At 41.5% G+C, this 23,610-nt stretch overlaps 1 protein-coding gene across 3 annotated transcripts in view; it reads right to left on the reverse strand.

Annotated features, from left to right (window-relative positions):
• The window catches only part of arid1b (AT-rich interactive domain 1B), a 40,128-nt gene that overhangs the window by 10,352 nt on the left and 6,166 nt on the right, over positions 1-23,610 (reverse strand). Inside the window, exons 3-15 of one of the 3 annotated variants that reach the window (XM_067481093.1) lie at positions 18,635-18,781; positions 18,300-18,413; positions 12,172-12,418; positions 11,529-11,612; positions 10,183-10,335; positions 9,745-10,093; positions 9,306-9,494; positions 7,976-8,112; positions 7,750-7,859; positions 4,945-5,085; positions 2,168-2,377; positions 1,603-1,822; positions 533-668 (exon numbers count right to left, since the gene is read on the reverse strand). In XM_067481093.1, the coding sequence (XP_067337194.1) occupies positions 533-668; positions 1,603-1,822; positions 2,168-2,377; positions 4,945-5,085; positions 7,750-7,859; positions 7,976-8,112; positions 9,306-9,494; positions 9,745-10,093; positions 10,183-10,335; positions 11,529-11,612; positions 12,172-12,418; positions 18,300-18,413; positions 18,635-18,781 (2,237 nt within the window). The remainder of the gene's footprint in view (positions 1-532; positions 669-1,602; positions 1,823-2,167; positions 2,378-4,944; positions 5,086-7,749; positions 7,860-7,975; positions 8,113-9,305; positions 9,495-9,744; positions 10,094-10,182; positions 10,336-11,528; positions 11,613-12,171; positions 12,419-18,299; positions 18,414-18,634; positions 18,782-23,610) is intronic. The other 2 variants (XM_067481095.1, XM_067481094.1) reach the window with 2 other exon arrangements.

The following is a 23,610-nucleotide window of genomic DNA, read 5'->3' on the forward strand; positions in this document are numbered from 1 at the left end:
TCTGACTTTACTATCTCAATGTCACAGCAGAAATTGAGACTCATCTGATCAGGCAATGGTTTCCAATCTTCTAATTTTGTGGAGCCCTTGTGAATTATAGCCTCACTTTCCTGTTTTTAGCTGACACAAGAGGCACCTGCTGGGGTCTTCTGTGGCTGTAGCCCATCCGTTTCAAAGTTCGACGAGTTTTGCTTTTAGAGATGCTCTTCTGCATTCATTGCTTATAATTTGTGGGTATTTGTGGTTCAAACCAGTCTGTCCACTTTCCTCTGACCTCAAAAAGCCATTTATGCCCAGAGAACACAAAATCACCTTTTTTCCTGATTCTCATGCTCTGAACTTCAGCAGCTCGTCTTAACCATGTCTACATGACTAAATGCAATGACTTGTTGCCATGTGATTGGCTGATTAGATATTTCCATCAATGAGTTAATGGAAAGTTGTACCTAATAAAGTGGCCAGTGAGTGTATATTCTGTGGCTATGTTGGAGAGTTTTAGCAGTTACATTTAGTATTGAAGTTCATTCCCTACCTGTTTCCTGTCTGCTGGGCCATCTGGCTGTGGGGAGTGGAGACTGGGGTCGGGGGCTTCAGATCTCCAGGGGCCTCAGTCAGGGAGCTGCTGCTGGACTGAGGAGTGTTGGGGCCCTGCAAGGAGCCAGAGTTGGCTGCAGAAATACAGAGCAGACAGAAAAGCTGCTGAAAACACAGTTTACATGTTGTCTTGCCACTTTACAGTACAGTTATTCAGACACGTTTGAATGAGAATCACGTCAATCAACAACTGAAAGAGCTTTTGCACCAGAAAATGTACTTTATTTTTGTGTGGTTGACAATACATGTACCATATTTGTACATTAAGCTTGTTTTGAGTGAACAGAATTACTGTGTGTGTGGGTGAGAGAGAGAGAGAGAAAGACAAAGTATCGTGGGAAACTGGGTCAGGTTGAGGTCACTGATGTTTATATGGTTTTAGTCACACTGTCCTCCCCCGCCTGACATCTCATGCTGATCCTGAGTTACATAATCAGCTGCTGAAGAGATTTCTGCCGCTGTGGCATCATTAAAACACGTCTGTCAAATCACTGTTTTCACTTAAAGTATTTTCTGCATCACTTAAAGTTAAAGTCGGAGGGAATCATTCTCAGTAAAATCATGAATCATTTTGAATTAATTTAATAATTCATTAGAGAATTATGCTGCTCATCTTCATCTCCAAACACTCCCCGGGCACATAGTGACACGTTCAGTTGATGCAAACCAAAGTTGTAAACAGAGAGATGGAAACAACTTGTGATTTCTGCGGTTGTAGGAGTTCTTTTTCTTGACAGCACAAAGTGGGGGAAAAATATTCATAGTAGAAAACAGCACCAGGTCAAATCTCTTTATACTAATCATAATGAGTTTCTCTTTTCCTGTAAAATCTCTCCATTTCTTTCTTTTATTTATTTAGGGTATAAAAGACCTTAATATGCTTATTTGCAGGACTTGTGGGATCCACTACATTACACTTAATTTTATTACTTCAAAAGTTCACAGTTCAGGTTATGCACAGCCCAAGGTTACAGGTAAACGGTTGAAATAGAAGAAGGGATTCCTCACCTGGGGAGGGCGGCTGGATTTTGGTCTGCAGTGACGGAGGTTTCTTCGCATCTCCTGTGGGCCCCAGGGCCTCAGGTGGAGGCTCCTCTCCTCGCTCCACCTTACACTCATAGGCAAACAGGTACTGGATGTACTGCTTCTTCAAAGAGCTAGCTGAGCTGCTGGATGTGCCCACATTTAATAGTGATGACAACTCCCTCCACTTCTTGTTCTTATTCACCTGAGAGTGGGAGGAAATGAAATTATCCATCATCCCCAGATTAACAGATTGCTCAATTAGTTAACGAAAAGAAGCTTGTTTTATTATTACTTGTTTTAATCCAAAATGTTAACAAAGCATTTCTTATTTTTCATGTTTTAACCTGTTTTTCATGGTTTGTGACATTTTATACACCAAACATTTGATCAAGAAAACAATCAGCACATTGAGATGTTAAAACTTTTGCCTTTTATATACAATAAGTGCTACAGGATTTCATTGGTTCACCATACAGGCAAAGGTTCAGTGTTAACGATATACGACCGCAGGGTATTTGTGTAAAGTCTGATCGAATCATTGTCTCACCATGGCCAGTCCTCCAATCTCTCTGACAGCCAAGTAGAGTCTACATAGGTCCAGCGGCTTCTTCCCGACAGCGGGCAGGTTAGGGACCGGGGTTCCCCTCTCCTCCATGAAGGACAGGTACCTGTCCACCCACATCCTTCTCTCGGGCTCAGCACCCATGTCGTACAGCCGGGTGATTTTCTCGTTGGTCATGGTGGACACACTGGGCTTCTGGAGAGACCAAGACATGAAGGAAACAGTCACCATCAGCTTTACAGAACAAAGCACTATATGACCCAATGACAAATAACCAGTTTACCAGCTGCCCAGTTGTCACAGAGTGATTTTCGTACTAAGGCTGTCCACAGACTAAAGGTTCAGCCACCGGAGTCTGATCCTGGAATCAGTTCATTTATTAAAGATTTTTGCCGACTGATTTGCCAGTAAAGAAACAGAAGATTACTTTAACAACAAAACATTCACAACCAACAACTTATTGGAAAAAAACATGATGGTTCAAACCTTTCAAACATAAACACCTTACTTCTGTGTCTTCCTCTGGACCTTTGATGCTAATTGGGAGCTCTTGAATGTTTCCACCATTTTCACAACCTTTCACTATTTTAATCTTGATTTAAACACATTCTCTGTTAAAAACCTATATAATCATTCATTGATTAACTCCAGACACTTTGATGCTTTTTTTCAATTAAGCTACTCTCAATAAAACATTTCCAGCAGAAATGTTAAAGCAAAGCTATTTTACGTGTTCTGACTATCTGCATGCTTAACAAAACATTCAGTGGAAATGAAAATATCCACAAGTTTCCCAGAGTCCAACATGATGTCTTCAAATGTCTTATATCCACTGTGGATATAATGTAATATAAATCTGATAACAAAGAAATTATATTATATATATATATGTAATTTATTGTAACAATAAACAGATAAACACTAATTTTATCACATTTGAGAAGCTGGAACCATCAACTGTTCAAATGTTTTGCCATAAAATGGCAAAAGTAACAACTGAGTGATTAATCATAAAAACAAGTAAAACCGGTTTTATTCAATATGGTAGAGTCCCACGCAACAGTTACACAAAACAACAGTGCTACCCAACCCCACACCGCTGTGCTCAGATGTTCTTAAACAGTGAGCTTTTCTGCTTTTCAGAACACAGAGTTGTTCTAAAAACTCAGTCATTATAACGTCTGCAAAATCACAACAAAGCTCATGGTGATTAGTTAAGTTTGTTTGAATCCATTCCTAATAATGCAGAGTAATAGGTTCAATCCCTTCCTTCTTTATAACCTGTAAGGAAGCAGTTGTATTTTGAGATTAACAGTTCATTACTAAAATGATATTGATCAGAGGTTTAATACAATTGGATTGTTGCAAACTAAAATGCCAGATTTTACAAAAGCTTCTGTTAAAAACACAATTTGATCGACATTGCAACGTTTTTGTTTTCTTTGAGGTTTTTAAAGTGCAGTGTTTCACTGCTTTCACAAGGGACTGGATTAAATAACTGTTAGGATCACATCATTTCCAGTCCCTCCAGGATTATGCAATGGATAAAACTGGGTAGAAATGAGTGATGAGTTTGAGTAGCACTGTGGGACACAGTCGGCAATAAAAACAAAAGAAACCACACAGATGTCTGATGACACAGAGTTCATTCCAGTTACCAACAGCAAGGTTTTAAAGAGGGGAAGGACACCGTCACAGCTCACATTATGAGACCTTCTCATTAAAACAGGGTTTATACAAGAGTACACATTTTCAAGAGTCAAAAATGTGGGTAACACATTTGTCAATTCTTTGACTTTTTCTTGAATTGAAACCATGTTCCATCAATGACAAGAAGTCGATGTGGTGTTTGTTAAAATCTCCTTATGATCCCCCCGAGTTAACTGTAACACAGCATCATTCACCTCTAGCTGACCATCTAGACCTATTATATACAAAGTGTTTCAGACCAGCTTCTTGCTCAAACACCAGCTAATGTACTCTTTGCTAGTGTTTAGCAGGGGGGTTGTGGAGGGTCCAACTGAGCTTAAATCCTGGTATTAATTCATGAAAAAAAAACTTGCCTAAGAATTAAGCTGGTTTTAAAAATAATTCCTTTCAACACTGAGTAAGTTACTTCTTTAACAGACTTCGTAGTACGACCTTGGTTTAGAATCCAGTGGACTGCTACTGCTTCAATTTGTGGCAAAGCTTGACACATTAACTTATGCAGCAGTATTTAATAAATTGACTCTCATGCCAACAGCAAAACACTACTCTGAGTGGCAGTATTTCATTAGCATTATGTGTGCTTGCTGTCACCCTGTTTTATAAAATGAGAATCTCTCACAATAAACATGTTCAAAACCATATAACGAAGCAAAACATTTACTTTACAAAAAGCAGCTATTGTACTTTACAAGAAATCAGATGCAAGCAAAATGCTGCTTTGTCCAATGAAAACCGTGCATCTCCGAAAAGTCCCACTTTGTGAATGGACAGCTGCATAAATTCAACATTAGGGATTTGACAGGGTCCACTGGTGTTAGGATCAATAAATATTCTAAATGTGGAGCTATGAGGTTTTCACACATCAGCAGCAGAGAGCAGGGCTCTACGGTGGCACAACTTCAGAGGAACACACTTAGAATTTCAGAAACAATGCCCGTCTAAAATTTGGGAAAACATATCTAAAAGCAGATTTGATATTTACACACCGTAGAACCCTGAGAATCTTTTTTGAATACACACAAAAATCCGGCGCTGTGCTTTGTGGCACTTACAGGGCTGGTCGATGTCTTGAGCCAGGCAGGGCTGCTAATGCTATCACTGTCCTCCCCGTGACAGGAGGATAGACTAGCTGAGCTGGGGGACATGGGGGAGGGAGTGGGGGGCTGGGACACACACTGAGAGCTGTAGCTGTCCTGTGATACAAAACACACACATATAGACACACACAGAAGATCCAAGTGGTGAGGGGAGATGTTTGTGTGTCCAGACAGAAGTCTTAAAAATAAAGAGACAAATCTGTCTTCTGGTTTTAGTTTCGAAGCACAAACTTATGAAGACATTCACATGGCAAACAAGCAGAAGCTGAGCAGAGGAACCGGCTTCAGACAGCAATTAGAATGTAGCAGTGGATGGACAGGCTCATTAAGTAACACAGCGAACACCAACACATAGAAGAACAATGTCTGACTGTGGCTGCTTCAAATGATTAATTTATAGTCCTGCTCTGGTCTGTCAAATCCCAGGAACAGTTCTAACTAATCAAACAGTTTTAACAGCTGAAAACACCCCCCCCCACCCCAACAAACGCTCAGATTACAGCACAGATTGGTAAAATTTCCTACATCTGTTTTTAAAGTTGACCAAGCAGCAGACTGGTGCTGTTCATTTCAAAGTGCAGAATCCTGCTACCCAAGTACTTATCAACGACAAATCCCTTGGAGAGAGAAAGCTGCGAATCACTGTCCGTGTTAACCCAGCGTAGTGGGTTTAATACCTGAGATGAAGGAACTTTAACCCAAGCAGGAAAAGCTGGTTGCCATGGTCTCTGTTTCCTAAATTACTATGTGTGTGAGACACATATTGTAATGAAAGCTATTGCCGCAGGAAAAAAAAAGAGTGACTTGTAAAAACAAATTGTGGACATTGTTGGTGTATTTGCCGGTGGCTAAACAACCTTGTGAACACAGCATTACAATCACCAGACCAACAATGAGGTCAGTTTACCTCGATGTGAATAAGAAGGTTTACATCACTTCTACGAGAGAAAATCATCCTTTAAAAAGGAAAGAACTAAAGCTGTGCGGCATTTATAGAACCTGATTCAGTCTCACTGAATAAAAGTTTAAATGTCATAGTTTTACCTTCTTTTAGTAGTAGACAGATTCCTGATCAAAACCAAAAATACAACTCAGTCAGCACACACCTCTGCCTCAGCCTTCACTACATGTTACTGTTATTCTGTACTCCAAATCGAGTTATCTGGGAAAACAGGGAAATTTCTGTGAATTATAGCAGCCAACTGAGTATCTACACTTCAACACTTCCACACTTTCTTGTTGTCTCACATCTATTTTGAAGTTTCCCTGACAGCCGACATGAACAGATACGACACCTAACCTGCGGAGCATCAAACCGCTTCTGCACTACACAAAAAGAAGCAGAAATTAGCAGCAGCACCACCTCTGCAGTGTGGAGAAACACAAAGCCATGCTGTTGAAACTCGTCGACAAACTGCAGAAACAAAGCAGCCAGTTCCCATCAGATAAACTAGAGACAAAGCTCAGTCATCTCACATCGGCCCCAACTGCCAGACACAGATCGGTGGCAGCTGTGATCAAGGCTGACTACTGGATAATGAGGACAGGCAAATCAAGAGAGAGCAGCGAGGAGAAGTCTAAGCTCACAAAACACATGGAAAGTGAACAAAACAAGAAGAAACAAGCAGGGGAAGACGAAAACAGGAGCTGCGTCGGAGGAACTCTCGCTCATGTTGGCGGGAACTTGTTTATTTTGGGTTTCAGTAACACTTCCAAACCAGTGCAAACCCCGACAAAATAACGAAGGGTGTAACAAACGCCGTGCTGCTGGAAACAAACTAATCAATACAGTCGAGTGTATACTGAAGAGGGGAATCTTTTTTTGTGGAACCTCTCCTGGTTGGAACGAACAGACTGCACTGACAAGTTGAGAGGTCAATATGACTTCTACTAGCTGCTTTCAAACCCGTGACAGATGCTATTTTCTCATTAGCAGCATTTCTTGATGTTGTACTGGATTGTGTGTGGAGGCTTCCAGCTAGTGGCTCCCATCTTCTTCATAGCAGTTGCACCAGTTTAAGAGGATCTGTCTCTGACACATGGTGTCTTTCTTTGTTCCAAAAATGAGAGACTAGGTGCACTGTGGATAATTAAATTCACCTATAAGATGCAGCTTTGCAAGCTGGTAAATATGGCCTCTGATCATTATTATAGGCTGGTGGTCTGGATTAAAGGAGGGATCTTTACTATTTTCCCAGGTGGCATCCAAATCAAATTCAGGATCAACATCGGGAAAGTCCCCTCACGAACTATCAGTAACTAAAGTTACTGAAAAAGTACTGACACGAAACCTTTATTGCCGTTCTGACACAGAAACAAGTTAGAAATAGCATGTACTATATATGCGGCTATGTCAAGGATCACGACGACATTTTAGAGTTTGCCTGAATTCTAAGTTTAAAAAAGGAGGAGGATGTGGGGAAGGCCTCATGTATCTGCAGAAATATACATGTGCATGTACGACTTTCTCAATAGAAACCCAACATCAAAGGGGGAGTGAAATTTGCTGAAAATGTCAGAGCGCGCTTCATGTAAGCTCCACTTTAGCACAACGTAAGAGGTCAAAATATCAGTTTTCCCCCACCCCCATAAAAAAAATCTCAATACTGCCATTCTGCATCAGAGCTGTTAAGGCGCATTCTTGCAATAGGTTAAGCACACATGCATCTGTCAGAGCATTCTGGAAGAGAACAACATGGCGCAGTGGAAGCTCAAAGGCAAACAGCCATTGTGTCTTGTTAACAGAGACAAAGGACGCACCTTTTTTTTGGCTTGTTCAGTGGCAGGACCAACGCACTCCTTGCTGAGCTCAACTCTTTGCTTGGCATCAGGATGAGTGCCCATCCCTTCTGCTGCCATCATCATGGGGCCTGGAAGACAAAAGCAACGCAACCACTTTCAAATGAAGGCAATTACTCCAAAAATACTCCTAATACTACCCCCCATCAAATTGATTTTGGAAAGGCGTAATGATTTATAGTCCAACCTGAGGGCTGGGTGTTGTAGGGAGGTCCCTGTGGCATCATCCTCTCAGAGTTGCTGCCTGGTTGCTGAATGTAAGGAACTCCAGGGCCTCCGGGGCCGATTCCTCCCATCGAAGCTATGCCTGGATAGCTGCCCTGCCTGGACACCATGGAAGAAACACTAGTTTAATTATTATTATGAGAGGACATCAAAGTGGTGAGGTGGCAGCTCACATGCAGAATGTTTTGCTGAGGAAGAAGATTAAGATGAAAGCCTTTTTCCAGCCTCCTGTGCAGTTAACAGAGACAAATACAGCTGGAAAATGCAACGGACAAAGACAGAAAAGGTCTGAAGAGGGATACGTGTTCTGGTCTTCACAGGCTGGTGAAAGAGCTCAGCAGCAGGTAAGGTGGGCTGGATGAATGTTTACAGCATGCTGTCTGCAGTCCTCTGTACCAGATTTTCTTGTACCTCTGATTTAGCTCCATAACATTTTGCCTCATTTTGTTTGCTCACTGTGACAAACTTCTTTAGATACCGTGCTTGTGGTCCTCCAGGAATCAAGGCACTGTTTAAGTGCTGAATATTGAATACAGCTGTAAGAATTTCCAAACTTCCTGAAGCCAGCTACCAGCTGAAGCCCAGCAGAAGCTGGTGATGAAGCAGGACATGACCCTAAAGTAAATCAATTACACAATGGTGACTTGGGGGATCATATTTGCGGATCAGTTAATGTAAAAAGCAAAGTCATTCCAAAAGGTTCTAATGCTTTTTGGGCCACTTCAGTCCAAATGGACATTGACATGGTTCTGTTCATACATTTTGTGTCTGAGCAGTTTTCTCCTATATGAGCTGCAAAAACAAGTTTGCAGAGTTTTTTAAAATTACATTATACTTTCAAATGCATAAATTAAGCTGGAGCAGCTGTGGAAGTAAAAAAGCTTTATTTCCTGGAGAAGATGCAGCAGCAGCAGCTGCTCCTCTGAAGCCATGCAGGATTAGTCGGAGTACAGAAGCTCGTCAGGTTAGTAAAACATCCCATAACCTGTCTCTGTGCAGCAGAGCCTGACACATTTTCATCACATTTTCATTGGCATTGTTCCTTTTTGTAAGAATATTGGACATATCAAATGTGTCCAATACTGGTACAGTATAACAGTACCTATAATCAATTTGCCCTGTGATACTGAAAACATACTGCAACATGAACTCACTAAGATCATGCAGCATGTTTTGTTTGTTGCAGTAGCCCTTCTGTAAAGTTAACAGATGTTAATTTACGGAGCTCAAACAACATTGATTGATACTGGCCTGTGTTTTAGTATCTGTCAGGCTCTGGTAGCAAAACCTACCCATAATGCTCAGAAGGCATCTGAGCACTGGTGGCCTGGTGGGAGTGGTGAGGAGGGTGAGGAAGAGGAGGGTGAGGGTGATGTTGATGATGGAGAGGAGGGTGGGAGGAGTGAAGGGTAGAAGAAAGGGCAGGTTGACCCCCAGGCCAGGACTGGTTGTGGTAGACAGGCGAACGAGTGAAGGGAGGCCTGGAAGGATGGAGGGATGGTGAAAGTTGAAAGGCAACAGAACCTTTGGAAATTTAGCAGTATCAAATGATCAATTAGATTTTTTGGATTGTGACACACAAACCTCAAAAGTCTAATGAGGGAGGAACTACAATCACTAGTTCAAGTAAACACATTAAACTCCACATTTTGTGAACACTCCTGGATTGTTTTCGTTTCGATACTTTTTCAGAAATTCCCTGGACTTTAACCTGATTTTCCAAGAACTCACCTCCCCTGGGCAGTGGGCGCGATGGAGGATGAGGAGTTGGCACTTGGCCCAGCATTATGGCCAACCTCGAGAGGTTTGCGGCTGGCATTGGGCCCCGGAGGCCCCATTCCTTGCCCAGCAGGCTGTGGCATTCCAGGAGAGGTGGGGGCCATGGTGCTGCCTCCAGCAGGGTATGGCCGTCCACCAGCAACGGGCCCGGGTCCTCGACCAGCTGGGGTGGAGGGTCCCTGACCGTGCATGGGGCTGCTGGCATTCAACCCCAGGCTGTTGGCCAAGCCAGGGCCTGGGCCAGGTCCGTGGTAGTTGGCACTGGGGGCGCCACCATAATGAGGGGGCCGAGGGTAGTTACCTACAGAGGACAAGGAAGAAACATTTTTGAGATTCACTTTTCTTGGTTTCATTAGAGTGACTTGTGTCCTAGGTTACATTAAGTTATACCTGGGGGTCCGTACTGTCCATACGATCCACCCTGCTGGTAGGAGCCATGGTGCATGGGGCCCCCTGGCGCGGGGTGAGGGGACATGGATGGTGTTGACTGCTGGGGGCCAAACTGAGGCCCTGAGGTGCCACGCTGCATTGAGGGAGGGAAGCCTGAAGAGACAAAGTGAGCAAAGGGAGAAGTGTGAAAAAAAATCAACTAAATCTAGAGATACAGAGGTTTTAGGCACTTTAGATACTTGTAAACTTCGGACTGATCAGTCCCGAATTTATTGTGCAGCATGACAAGCCAAAAACTACGGACAAAGTCTCTGAAAATAGCTCTTTGTGAAAAGAACAAGGAGTTCTGGACAGAGGGAAGTTTTTTTACACAGCAATGCCTGACAAGTTTAACAAAATTTACCAGTAAAAGCAAACATTTTGAGGGCCACAGTCTTAATTCATACTTTCCATGGAAATGTTCCAATTCAAATACAACTGGAAATACACACATGGACATGTCCCATGCTCACTGGCAAAAAGAAGAAGCAGCACTCATTTGTTTGTTCTATTTGACTGAAAAATGTAAAAAAGTGATACAGATACACAGAAAGTTTGAAGCAGCCTTAAAAAATGATTTGTCCAGTCTGCTTGCTGTACGAGAGTTCTATATTCAACAGCTCCTTTCAGCACTGTGGGACCACTGAGCTGAGGCGTTTTGCTTGGGATCTTTTGCTGTGTGGTGTAGGGACCACCAGACATCGTTCATTGGCATTGGTAGGAAGGTGCTGTTGAGTTGACCACTCTATAGGTGAGAGTCAAAGCTTTGAACGTGATGATACCAGTGCAGAGATATGAACAGCGTGTGACGCGTGGGACGTGGCTGTGGATTCTGGATCACCTGGAGGGTTTTGATTGTGCTGCTGGTAGCTCTCAGGAACATTGCAATAGAGATACAACCAGTGTCAGCACGAGGAGTTAGGCATCGTATTTAAAAACGTAGGATCTGATCTTTCTGAAATCAAATCTGATGCCCAACAGATGAAAGAGTTGTGGCCAGTAAAGCTCAGCTGGTGACAACTCACAGATACATTTGATTTACATACAATCAGATTATGAACAAAAGATCTCGTAAGAAAATGCACTTTAATTTGGAATGTATATGGTCAAAATACTGCATGATTATTAAGTACTTGTCTCACTTTTGAGAAAAAAAAAGGTGCAGCCTGAGTTTGAATGCTGCAGGGAGCTGGGCAACACAAAGTCGATATATCACAGAGTGAGTCAGACAGAGGAAATGAGCATTTAATAAACAACAGAGTGTATTACTGAGAAGTGTGTCGAAAACACACATCCACAGGTGTTACCTCTGTCCTGAGTCATAGCAGACTGGGAGGAATGAGGTCCAACATCTGGTCCGGGACCAGAAAACTGAGGGGTCAGCTGAGGCCCTGACAGAGACACACAGAGTTGTTAATTTAGCACGTATACTTAGCATGAAGTGCAAACTCTGAGGACCACGGCTCTGTGAGTCTCTTTCACTTCCCTTAACAGAAGATATTTTATTTTGTAATATTTTAAATAACATTTTCTATTAAAGTAAAGTTAATATTTTTGTTAATGTCTGTTACAAACCTACAGGGTCCTTTTTCTTTTGTTGTGTTTCATATCAAGTTGTATAAAAAAATACAGCATTGCTAAGTAGCAAGCATGTTAAATTATGGCTTCAGGATAAATGCTAAAACTAGCTGAAATCCAAACTTGGCACAGGGTTTTTGCTGCACACACAGCAGCAGAAAGGTTCTTCAGAAGAATCCCCTCAGACGTCAGACAGTGAAAAATGTGAATAAAGGTGACTATTTTTGTAGTTAAAAAAAATCCCATTAGGCAGAAATTAAAAATGATCGTTTTCTGTTTCCTTTATTTTTTTTATTATTACTTTATTTATACAGGTTAGTTTCGTTAAGACTTGTTCGTTTAGTAACTTGCTGTGTGCAGCTGTAAACCAACCTGGGCCACTGTTGTTAGGAGACAATGGTCCGGATCTTGACTGGTTGCTGGACCCAGCAGGGGATGGTGAGGGCGAGGGTGAGGGCCCAGTGCGAGTTGGCGGAGGGAGCCGAGGCGAGATGTGAGGGGAGAAAGGAGACCGGGCTGGTGTGCCCTGGTCGCCCTGAACGCTCCCGGAGCCCGACGCACCTGAACTCACAGCCACCTCGGTGCCAGTGGGCAAATCGTCAATGGAACCAGACAAATCCTAAAAGACAGGTCATTTTAAAATAGATCAAAAATAAAAAAATAAAAGTCAACAGTACACTCAATAATGAAATGTGTGTTGTTTGGTTAGTGCAGTGGTCTTTTAAAAATTGACCTACAGTGGAATTTAATGAATCACCACTGCTGCTTCTAAGAAAGTGACATCAACATTACTAAGAGGAAGATCACTGACTGTTCCCCTAAATGAGCTGAGGATGTGGAAACACGTTAGCTGCAAGATGTTAACAGTCCAACCAAACCCTAGAGAACCGAGTGGAAAAGCTGTTCTCATTGCGTTAATTGTTAGTCTGCATCACACTGAAATTAAGACAGCGGTCATCATCCAGTAAATCAGTGTTCAGAACTTAAAAATAAAAAGAGGACTTTAGCATTGACGGGGGGACCAGAGCTGCCCACTGTGCCTAATGTAGCAGAACAGCTAGTAAGATACAGAATTGTTATCATCTTTACAGCCCTGCAGGGCTTTTTAGTCCCTTTTAGCTTCCAGTTTACATTTCACATTACTGTTAGGTGGAGAACTTCAACACACAGTTTCAGTATATTACGTCCCGCCACACTTATTTACTAAAGAGAAGGCTCCACAGCGAGTGTTTATTTAGCTTTCACCAGTAAAAATTTGAAAATGTGAATAGGGGTCAGTTCTAAACCGGAAACAGTTTATTAGTAGACTACTTTAGAGACCAGAGAGTGAGATTAGCTGTTTATGATGCATCATCTATGTGTTATACACATAGGTACTTACAGGTGCCCTGCTCTCACTTAAAGAAAGAGGGACTCATACTATGGCTCCCTGCACCGATTGGTTTAGTGATGTGAAACATGTCTCGCCATAGATTTGTTTGGATTAAAAAGTAAACAATACAAACAATTATACCTAAGTACAGTAACAAAAGTAGGTGTATGTTGTTACTTTCCACCATTATAGTCCTTCAACATGAGCAACCAATGACTGAAGCAAATTCCTTGTATGCGTTATTATACAAATTGGATTCTGATTAACATAATCTTTGAAGGACTGGCTCTGACAAAAAGGGGTTATTTCTAAATAAACTCCAGCTTCAAAATAAAGGCTGAGAAAACATTGTTTTGGAACAAAAAATCCAGTCCCTAACATGAACTTAATTAAATAAGGTTATAACATAATTTCTTTTAAAAGTGCTTCATTTCAATAGAATACCTTTTAAAATGAAGGTTGGGTTGTAAAATAATTCTGTTTGAAAATATAAGTCAGGTTCTGATACAAGTGAAAAAGTTCTGGCTTTAATAAAAGCTGCTTTCAAAATAAAGGCTGGGTTATCTCATTTTAAAACAAAGATTTGATCTCTCTAAAAAAAAAAATAGAAAGAAAAACAGAGTTCTGTTTCAGCTCGAAACAACCCGCATTGTCCGTTTAAATCACTTCATTCCACACCTATAACCTCTCCTAAAACTCGGGTGATTTATGGTTATAATTACTGTGTTTCATTAAACTCTGTCTGTAATGTGATGAATAGAGTTTTCCGACCTAATCGCTCAGTTTTCCTGCACAGTGAAAGAGGACAAAGAGAATAAAAGACTTCTCTTTATGTTTCTTCTACTTTAACCCACTTCAGACTGAGTAATGTAAACCATCGTGTCCTCATCCATCGTCATTCCTCCTGACAGACACCCCAAGAAACCTCACACACACCTCCCCCTGCCTCCACTAAGCAATTAGACATGGAGGGGTAATCAGAGTGTGATTGGGAGGAGAGACATCAGAAACACAGCACTGTCTGCTGTCCACTGATAGACTGATATAAAATTGAACCCCGAACTTGACAGCAGGACTCCAGTGACAAAAACAGTCAGTGCAGTGACTGAAACTTGAAACTTGATTTTACCTTTATAGGCTTTAACCGCCTGACGTGTTTTAAATAATCTGTCTCACACTATATTTGTCTTTAAGTGTTCTGAACAAGCCTCTGAACTGTTCTCACCACGTTACTGCAGTTATTACTTTAATGAAGTGTACTGCTTAATGTTAAATGTAATGGCAGTACTTAGACGGTTTTCAAGGAGAAGCTGAGTGACAACAGATGAAGACAGAAATGATAAGTGAGTGTGTGGGGGACACTTCACTGGAACAGCAACTCTGCAGCTGCACAAGCATCTCTATTCATCCGAACCTGAGAGGCTGATCAACTGCTGCCTTGCTCAGGGACATTACAGCACCACACCTGGCCGTTAGTGATATTTCTGTAAATTTACAGGTAGAGATTCTCACAGGTGGATGGAGAGAAAGGAAAAACGTGAAATGAGGAAGAGGTGGAAAAGAACAAGAGACCAAACAAGGAGAGGAGGCAAAGAAAGGAAGAGATGAAGGGAGGAGATAAAAGAAGGAGCAAATAGGGGGGAAAAATGGAAGGAGTGATGAAGAAGGAAAGAGAGGGTTGGAAGAGAAAGAACGCCGTAGAGGAAGGTGACGAAGAACTGTATGAAAACAATGAGGAAGAAAGGAGGAACGAATAAAAGGACAAAGAAGGAAAGTAGAAGTAGAGTGAATGGAGGAGAAACAGGATTAAAAACGCTGCACTGAATTCTCCACCCTTGGACCTGAGGCCAGCCAATCACAGTGCAGCATCCTCGCTGTCTCCTCCCCTTGCCAACAGCTCAGCCAATCACCTGCTGCACTGCCTCAGTCTAATAATAAAGAGTGAAATGGAGAGAGTCTCTGTAGCCTCACTTGACCTTCTACTCGTTTTTTCCTTCTCACCTCCTATCTGCCCCCCCCATCTCCGTCCTTTTCTTCCTTCCTGGTTTTTAACCCCTCTTCCTCCTTTCCTGTCCTCTTTTTGTTCATCTTCTCTTCATTTTTCCTTTTATTCCTCTCCTGTCTTCCTTCTCCTGATCATCATATTTTCCTTCAGGCCCCTCCTCTCTTTGATCCTCTTCTCTGCCTCCTCGTAACATTTTCTCCCCGCTGTGTCCCAAGTCCACTTCTCCATTACACCCTCGTTTTTCCCCCTTCACTTTCTCCATGTCTTCCTTTCCTCTCCTCATCCCACCCCTCTTCCTTCTGTCCTTAATCATTCTCATATCCCTTTCTGTCCCTCATTCACTTCTTTTGTTACAACCTCACAGAAGGAAGAGGAGGGGAAAGAAAGGTGAGGAAAGAAAGGACAGGGGGAGGAGAAAATGAAATGAGGGGAAAAAGAAGACAAGGATGAGATAAAAGAGAAGAAAGAAAGTGTGGGGACAGAATAAAGAGGGGACCATAAAAAAAATTACAATAAACAAAGTGACACAAGGAAAAAAGGGGGGGAGGAGGAAAGGGACCTGCCCATCTCCCATCCTCTACCACCTCATCATCTTTCTCATCCTTTCCTCTTCTTCTAAATTGTGTTCTCCCTTTCTTCTTCTCTCTGTGCCTTCTTCCTTTTTGATTCTTTCCTTGCTCCCTTTTCATCTATTCCCAACTTTCTCTTTTTCTAACCTTCTACTTCTCTTTCCTCTGTTGTAAACCTCCTGTCCCTTTTCTCCATCTCATTCTACATTCTTTCATCATTCTCCTCTCTTCTAATTGTTCTGTCTTTCATCTCTCTCATTTTTTGTTCTCCATCATCACTCATTCCCCCATAATCATTTAACATTTCTCTGACTTTAGTTTAGCTTGTTGCCCTGCTTCTATGCTCATTTAATCAGCTTCCTTATTTTTTCACCCCCATCCCTCTCCTCTTCTTCGGTTTGGTAATTCAGATATTTTTCTCTTGGCTGTGCTGTGACGTGTCGACCACACACATACAAGCTTTCCTGTACAGGAACAACTGCAGCAGGTCAGACTGACCAGCAGAGAGTTAAAAACCAGCCAACACAAACCGATAGTTTCCATGTTGAATAAAGGCCTGCATACAAAAGGAAATGTCTTCACACTAGAGATGCAAAATGTCAATTTATGTAACTGTACTTGTCCAGAATAAACTGCCGATGACATGACCTACAACATGTTCACTACAAAGCCAGACTCATTTGTAAAACTTTCACTTTTGTTCAGACCAAATCTAAAGCAATACAATGCTGCACATGCTCCAGGCTTGAGTCTGACAGGTTTAAATATGGATAATATTAATATGGATCCGTCTTTGAGAAGCGGGAGCAATTTTTTTCATTAACATTATGCAGAAATGTGGAAGATATCCCAAACTGTTATAAAGGTTTTCTTAGGAGTCTTCAGACCAAAATGTGCATATTCTGAATGTGCAGAGATGTTTCTAACACTTGATTACAACAAGTTTGTTAAATTATATTGTTGGGTCAAAGATGTAATTGTTTTTTGGAACAGATCTTGCACGGGATGCATCACAGGGAAAGCTTCTCTCTTCTTAAGGTGGAAAAGAAGTGCAATCATTTTAAAGTTTGTGCTTCTCTGACGAGCACAAATAGTGGAATAAACTGCTACAACAGTATCGTCTCTGCTGTAGTATTTTTTCCAAATTTCACTTAACAGAAATACAGAAGACACAGACCCGCACACACTCCTACAAACTAAAGTTTTCTTCATATTGTGTACTGGAGCTTCATCGCATAGGCACAGTTCACAATCTGCAAAGTTACATGATATAAATATTGACCATCAGGAATTAAGTCAATAAGTCAATTGACAGAAAATACTGATTATTCAATAATCTTTTCCAGATCATTTTTCGCTGTTGCTCTGCCTTTTCGTGTTTAAAAACCTGCATCAGTTCTTCAATGTCAGGCTTAAGGCTAATACATTAAAATAAAACTGTACAGAGTAAACAAAGAGCCAGTGAATGTGTTGGAAATATCCAAACTAATCTGACCATCGTGGAGGCTGTAGTGAGGCTTTTGAGTGCAACTGATTTCTGCTGATGTTTTTTATTCTCTCTTCCTACAACAGAACCCGTCTTCCATCCACCTGTCGTCATGGCAACTGCATCAGCGCCCTGACTTCAAAAAGGATGCTCCGATACAGAAAGATCGCAAGAGGAAAAAAAAAACAGAGGGAAATAGGATGGCAGCAGAGTAACAGGGAGAGAGGGAAGGAAATGAAGAATAATTAAAATAAGATATAGGGAGAAGGTGTAATAGTGATGGAGGGATGATGACGTAAAACAGAAACCAGAGAGAGAGAGAGAGAGACAGACAGATGGGGAGGGGTAAAAAAAAAAAAGAAGCATAGGGAGAAACTGCAGTGTGCAGACAGAGAGATAGAAAAGGGAGCATTCACAGTCAAAGCCTGAGGTGATTTTATTCAAGCAGCTTTAAAACCGTTCCTGAGCGTTTTCTAACAAACTGAAATATCTGCAACAACATGAATAACACCAGAGAGACCAGGAATGAGCTATGAATGAGGTAAGCATGGTGTCCAAGCTGAATCACTTCTGAATCTGAAAAGTATTTTCTTGGTTAAGGAAATTGTGGTTTATTTTACTCTGTGTACTCACAAAACACTATTAAACCTAAACCAGGAACATTCTGCTGAGCTGACTATGTTCAGCTATACACTAAGACACAATACTAAAATCAGGTGGTCAATTTAATAATGACTGCAGCACTAAAGGTTAAATAGGCTACTGGTGCAGTCTGACAGCCTTATGTCAGGGTTCAGAGAATTCATTATATATACAGTCATTATATATACAGTCGTTATATATACAGTCGTTATAATCATCTTGCTGTGACCTGGCTGACACTGAAAAAGAATGGGGGCTATTTGAATTAAACACAAGATCATATCTGAGAAAGAAAACTGTAATGGACTTCAGAATAAACGTCCGGTGAGGTCTATGGTATGTTAGAACTGTTCGTAAAATCCCTCCCCTCATTTATAAAGCACTGGCCCCCGTCTGCTATTATGCGATTGTTGTGTTCAGACTCACCGGCAGACTGGACGGTCTCTCCTGCTGACTCAGACTCATCTCCTCATGGTTTGGTTTCCCAGGAGTCATAGCAGCAGACTGACCCCGGCCTCCATACGCCTCCTGGGGCACCTCCTGCATGAAGTCACACGAAGACATTTTAACCCTTCAAAATTCTCTAGGTTTATGTTAATTATGTGGGATTCATTTCTACTCATTTAAATGTTGTTTGAACATCTTGTTTTGAAAGCCTCTGTTTTCGTGGAAGGCTTTTATGGAGAAACATCAGTGGGAAGTGTTTCAGACAATCACCATCCTGCAGGAAACAGTAGGACAGTTTTCAATTTCAGTCGTACCTGCTGTGGCAGCGGGCGGGGCTGCATGTATGGCGGTTGGCTGGGGGCAGCAGGCTGCTGCTGTGGGGGGCTGAAGTACGGTGGCTGACCTGGCTGACAATAACCCCCCATGTTTTGCTGCTGCTGTTGTCCATACTGAGAACTCATCTGAGGAGACACAGAGAAAAACATTAGGATGACAAAGACTGAAAAGTCTTTGTAGCTGATAGAACAGAAGGTAAATGCAGTCAAAAGTCTTGGAGCTTTGAGCAACTGATTGGTTTTGCTGTTGATCATTTCTTTATAGCCCCAATTTATAATCTTGTAATGGCTTCATAAACATGATCATGCTGTGGTATCTGCCACCAAGCTGTCAGTACCAGATCTTTGAAAACCTGTAAGTTGTGAGGTGGGGCCTCCATGGATCAGATTTGACCCACATGTCTTGCCATCACAATTTGGCCCTTGTCAAATTATCTTAAATTGTTACGCTTGCCCATCAAGGATCAGGAGTTCTGAGCATTGTTCCTACTTTCTACATTTTTCCTCACTCCAGTTTCTACTCAAAGTACATGTGAAACAAGTTGGAAAACACTCTTATTCCTAGAATGTTGCCCATTTGTTTAGTTTCCTGAAAATCTCTGACATCCCCTGAGAAATGTACTTGTTCTCTGACTGTCTCTGTCCCCTTTGTGCATCCATTACTCCACTATTCATATGCCAGATTGATGTTGAGACAGACAAAGTATTAAATTTAAAGATCAGCTATGGCAATGCTTACAAGAGGTGCACACACAGGTTGAGATTCCAGCTTTATATCCCTTCCACAGACATTTCCTCTTCAAAAATTCTCCCCCTGAAAGAACACACCCTCCTCAGGAATAAAAACCTGACAACATGCAATAGCAGGCAACCTCTCTGCAATGAGTGAGAGCTCGAGCTCTGAGCAGCCGCATTGGAGGAGCTGAGGATTAACTGCCTTGCTCAAGAGGAACTCATGCACATATTCAGGCACCCAGCAACCATGGTGTAACAGTGTGGTGATGAAAGCCGGTGTCGGCTGTGAGTCAGACTGACTGGGTGGTGCCACTGATGGAAAATTGAACACAGGCCACAAGGTGAAGGTGGACTGATGAGTAAATGTGTTAATTATTGAGTTTGACTGCAGTTTGTTTATTGTGAGAAGTTACATTTTTTTATGGTCTCATATCAATTTAAACTGAATAGTTTTGGTTTTTAGACTGTTGGTCAGACAATTTGAGATTTGGGACAGTTATTGTCACTACTATTGGATTATAGACTCTTAATATAATACAAAAAAGTGTGTTGAAAATACACAGACCATTTCTTTAGCACTCTCATAACTGAATGCTTAAGATGCATCTCACATAACATAATGAGCCAGGTTTAATTCCGGCCTGGCCTTTTCTCTTGGTCTCCTGTGTCCTGTCTAAAAGAAATGTTTAAATATAATTGCAATTGCATCTGAACCATTTGACAGAAAGAGAAAAAAAAAAAAAAAAAAAAACTGCGCAAAACAAATGACAAATATAAAATGAAGGATGTTACAATACAGTTTTTGGCCTTGATTCAATTCATGCAGCTACTCAATTCTCACACAGATTATTAACACTGGTGGTCTTAATAATGTCATGGATGACAAAGGTCGGCATGTCCACTCTGAGACGTCTGCAGCTACACAGCCCTATATGCAGCAACAAGTGATAAACTGTGTGCAGAGGTGGTAGAAGTACACAAATTAAATACTCAAAAGTGAAGAGTAAGTATGGCCTAAAATAATTCTCTACTACTAGTACCACTTTAAACCTTTTAATCAAATAAAAGAACCAGACTATCTACATTTCTGATTTTAAAGTAATTAACTAAGATAACTACTTATCAGACAAAACTAATTATGGCAAAACATGAACAGTATTAAAAAATAAAATAGGGTCAAAGATCTCTGTTGGTCAAGGATCTCTGCTGATTTTAACCAGTTTATATGTTGACAGCTGGTTAACCCACAGCGATACATCCGCATTTATTAGTTCTTCACATTTTTATTTTAACTTAATTTTAGAATAAAACCACCAGCTGTTAATGATGTGACTTAGCAGTGTATATGTACTACAGTAGCAGTAGATTACACAAGTCTGTGACCCAGTGAAATATCTGCTGTTTCCTACTGAATTTGACTGCGTTTTTCAGCACTAATCCTGGAGGTTCTGTTTCAAACATGTGAAGTTTATGAGCTTCAGTTCTGGGAAAATGTAACTCTGACACTGAAATGATGGGATCCTCTAGTGCAAAGACATATCACTCTGTTGGATTTTCTGGACCACAAACAATTGTTGTCTGAGTATAGACACTGGCAGCAGAGACATTTTAACAAGTTCCTCAAAAAATGAATGTGATCAGTGAAGCTGAAACAACAATTGTTGTTTGAATTAGGAAATACAGCATCTGCACGGATGAAAAATGAGAAGCTGTTGAATGTTTTCTACGCTGATATTTGATCATGAGAAGAGTTTAGTAAATCCATTGAATTCTACCAAACTTGGCATCTGAATTCAAAACCTCTCACCAAAATTATTTTTCACAAGCGACACCAGCAGGCTGAGACAAAACATAATTGAGGATCGGATTTGATCACATTTTACATCATATGATTCATTAAAATATGCACAGTTCAGCTCAGCTTTGGACAAATTAGACATAGACAGAAAAATGGTGCGTTTTCTAAAATGTCCTCAGCCATTCCTTAAGGGTAAGAATACGTCTGCTGTTTGAGTTGAGAGACTTAAAGAGACTTTCCTGTGGACAGGAAAGCTGCAGAAACCATAATTGATCTAACCAGTACAGAGAGGGGAGCTGATTGGTTCACATCCAATTTCATCTGAAACCAGAGAGGTAATAAAGGAAGAGACCTGAAGCCATCTGGTGCCTCGCACAGATAAAAGTCATTACGTTGACTCTCTGCCTCCATGGCTGTCTTCATCTGAGCAGAGATGACAGTACTGACAGTTCCTTCAAGCTCAAACCTCTGTCAAACTGTAATGTTGTAATAATGTTGCTGTTGCTCTGTGGTGACAAACCTTTCAGTGGACGAATTTGTGAGACGACATTAGAGGATTGTCAGAGTAAAAGCTCCAGGTGATCGGAGAATCTACGACCTGACAAAAGCTGAGGAGCCAGGAGAAAGCCACCTGCAGAGAGTTCACCTGACTATCAGTCAGGTTTCTGCAATGTTCAGTGATTTACCATTTACTGAGAGATTAAACGCAATCTGAAAAAACTGCAACAAAGGCTGTCGAGATTTAAACCCAGGACAAAACAGATCAAATGATTAGTCCTTAAAATGTCCTATTTTTAATCTTAAAACCCAAAAATGCAAAGTTAACGTCATGGCCTTTTTGAGAGCAGGGTTTTCCTCAGGCTGCTGCCAGGTCTCTATGAGGAGCATAATGTCTATTCCCTTTTCCAAAATGTGATCACAGACACGTGCAGATTTATTTGACCATTATTGAACATTGAGTTGTTCCAATGTGATGTGACAGGCGGAGTAGGATTTACTGAGTGGACTAAGGACCCTGTAATCTATCATGGGTTTTCCATCTAGCCGTGCATATGAGGGCCCTGCGCTATTAGACCCAATGCTGGTGGTGCTCTGATGACAATGGGACGCGCAGAGCGATAGAAGTGAGTTAATGTTTTTGTACAAAACATAACATTGTCGGGATCCTCTGTGGATGAAATGGGGTCGGCACAGAAGTCCCTCTGTTATGATGGCGGAGAGTCCAGATGGAATATTATTATTGTTGAGTGGATGAAGCTGCAAAGAAGTGTAGGTCAACATGATACCGATCCGGCCAGTTTTCTCAACTGGGGAACCGGTGTTGGCTGCTAGCCACGGTCTTGGTGCACAGCGTTGGACAACAACTACGCGAACCAAGATAGCCAGAAGATGGTATTCGAAAGCTTAAGCATCCTTTAACAACAGGTACCATCTAGGAACTGTGGAGATTGGAGCAAACCCATTATAGGTTTAGCCCAAGTAGCTGCTAGTGCTAGCACCGTCAAATGGGTGCTGGTAAAAATCACACAGCACCAGGAGTTATCTGAGGTGACGGTACTATTGAAGTGATACTCTCACTTCTCAAGGTTATCAGAACCAGGTCATTCAGCCAGTCACCTTGCAGAGCAGAAGTGCAAAATGTACGATAAAAACAGAGGACTTTTTGCTCTGAGAAGCAGCGAACAGTCAGCACCAACATCCTCTCTTTACCAGTCTGTTCTTCTTCTGGAAGGTTCTCCTCTCTCCAAGGAGAAACACTGGAGCTCTGACTATCGGGTTCTTGGTCACCTCCCTGACTAAGGCCCTTCTCTCTCAATTGCTCAGTTTGGCCAGCGGGCCAACTCTAGGATGAGTCCTGATGGTTCCAAACTTCTTCCAATTATGTATGATAGAGGCCACTGTGCTCATTGGGACCTTCAATGCTGCAGACATTTTTCTGTACCCTTCCTCAGATATGTGCCTTGATACAATTCTGTCTAGGAGGTCTACAGATAATTCCCTGGACTTCATGTCTTGGTTAGTCCTCTGACATGCACTGTTAACTGTGGGACCTTATATAGACAGGTGTATGCTTTTCCAAATCATATCCAATCAACTAAATGTCCACTGATGGACTCCAATCAAGTTGTAGCAACCTCTCAAGCATGATCAGTGGAAACAGGATGCACCAGAGCTCAAATCTGACTGTCATCGCCATGAATAGTTATGTTTTTTATTTTTCATAAATTGGCAAAGATTTCAAACAAACTAATTTCACATTGTCATTATGGGGTATTGTTTGTATAATTTTGAGGTAAATAATGAATTTGCTCCATTTTGGAATGAGGCTGTAACATAACAAAATGTAAAAAAAGTGCTGTGAATACTTTCTGGATGCACGTATGATGGGTTGGAACTTGCAGAGTGAGGACTGTGCTGCATC

This window comes from Channa argus, chromosome 17, assembly GCF_033026475.1.
Source record: "Channa argus isolate prfri chromosome 17, Channa argus male v1.0, whole genome shotgun sequence".
Classification (NCBI taxonomy): Eukaryota; Metazoa; Chordata; class Actinopteri; order Anabantiformes; family Channidae; genus Channa; species Channa argus.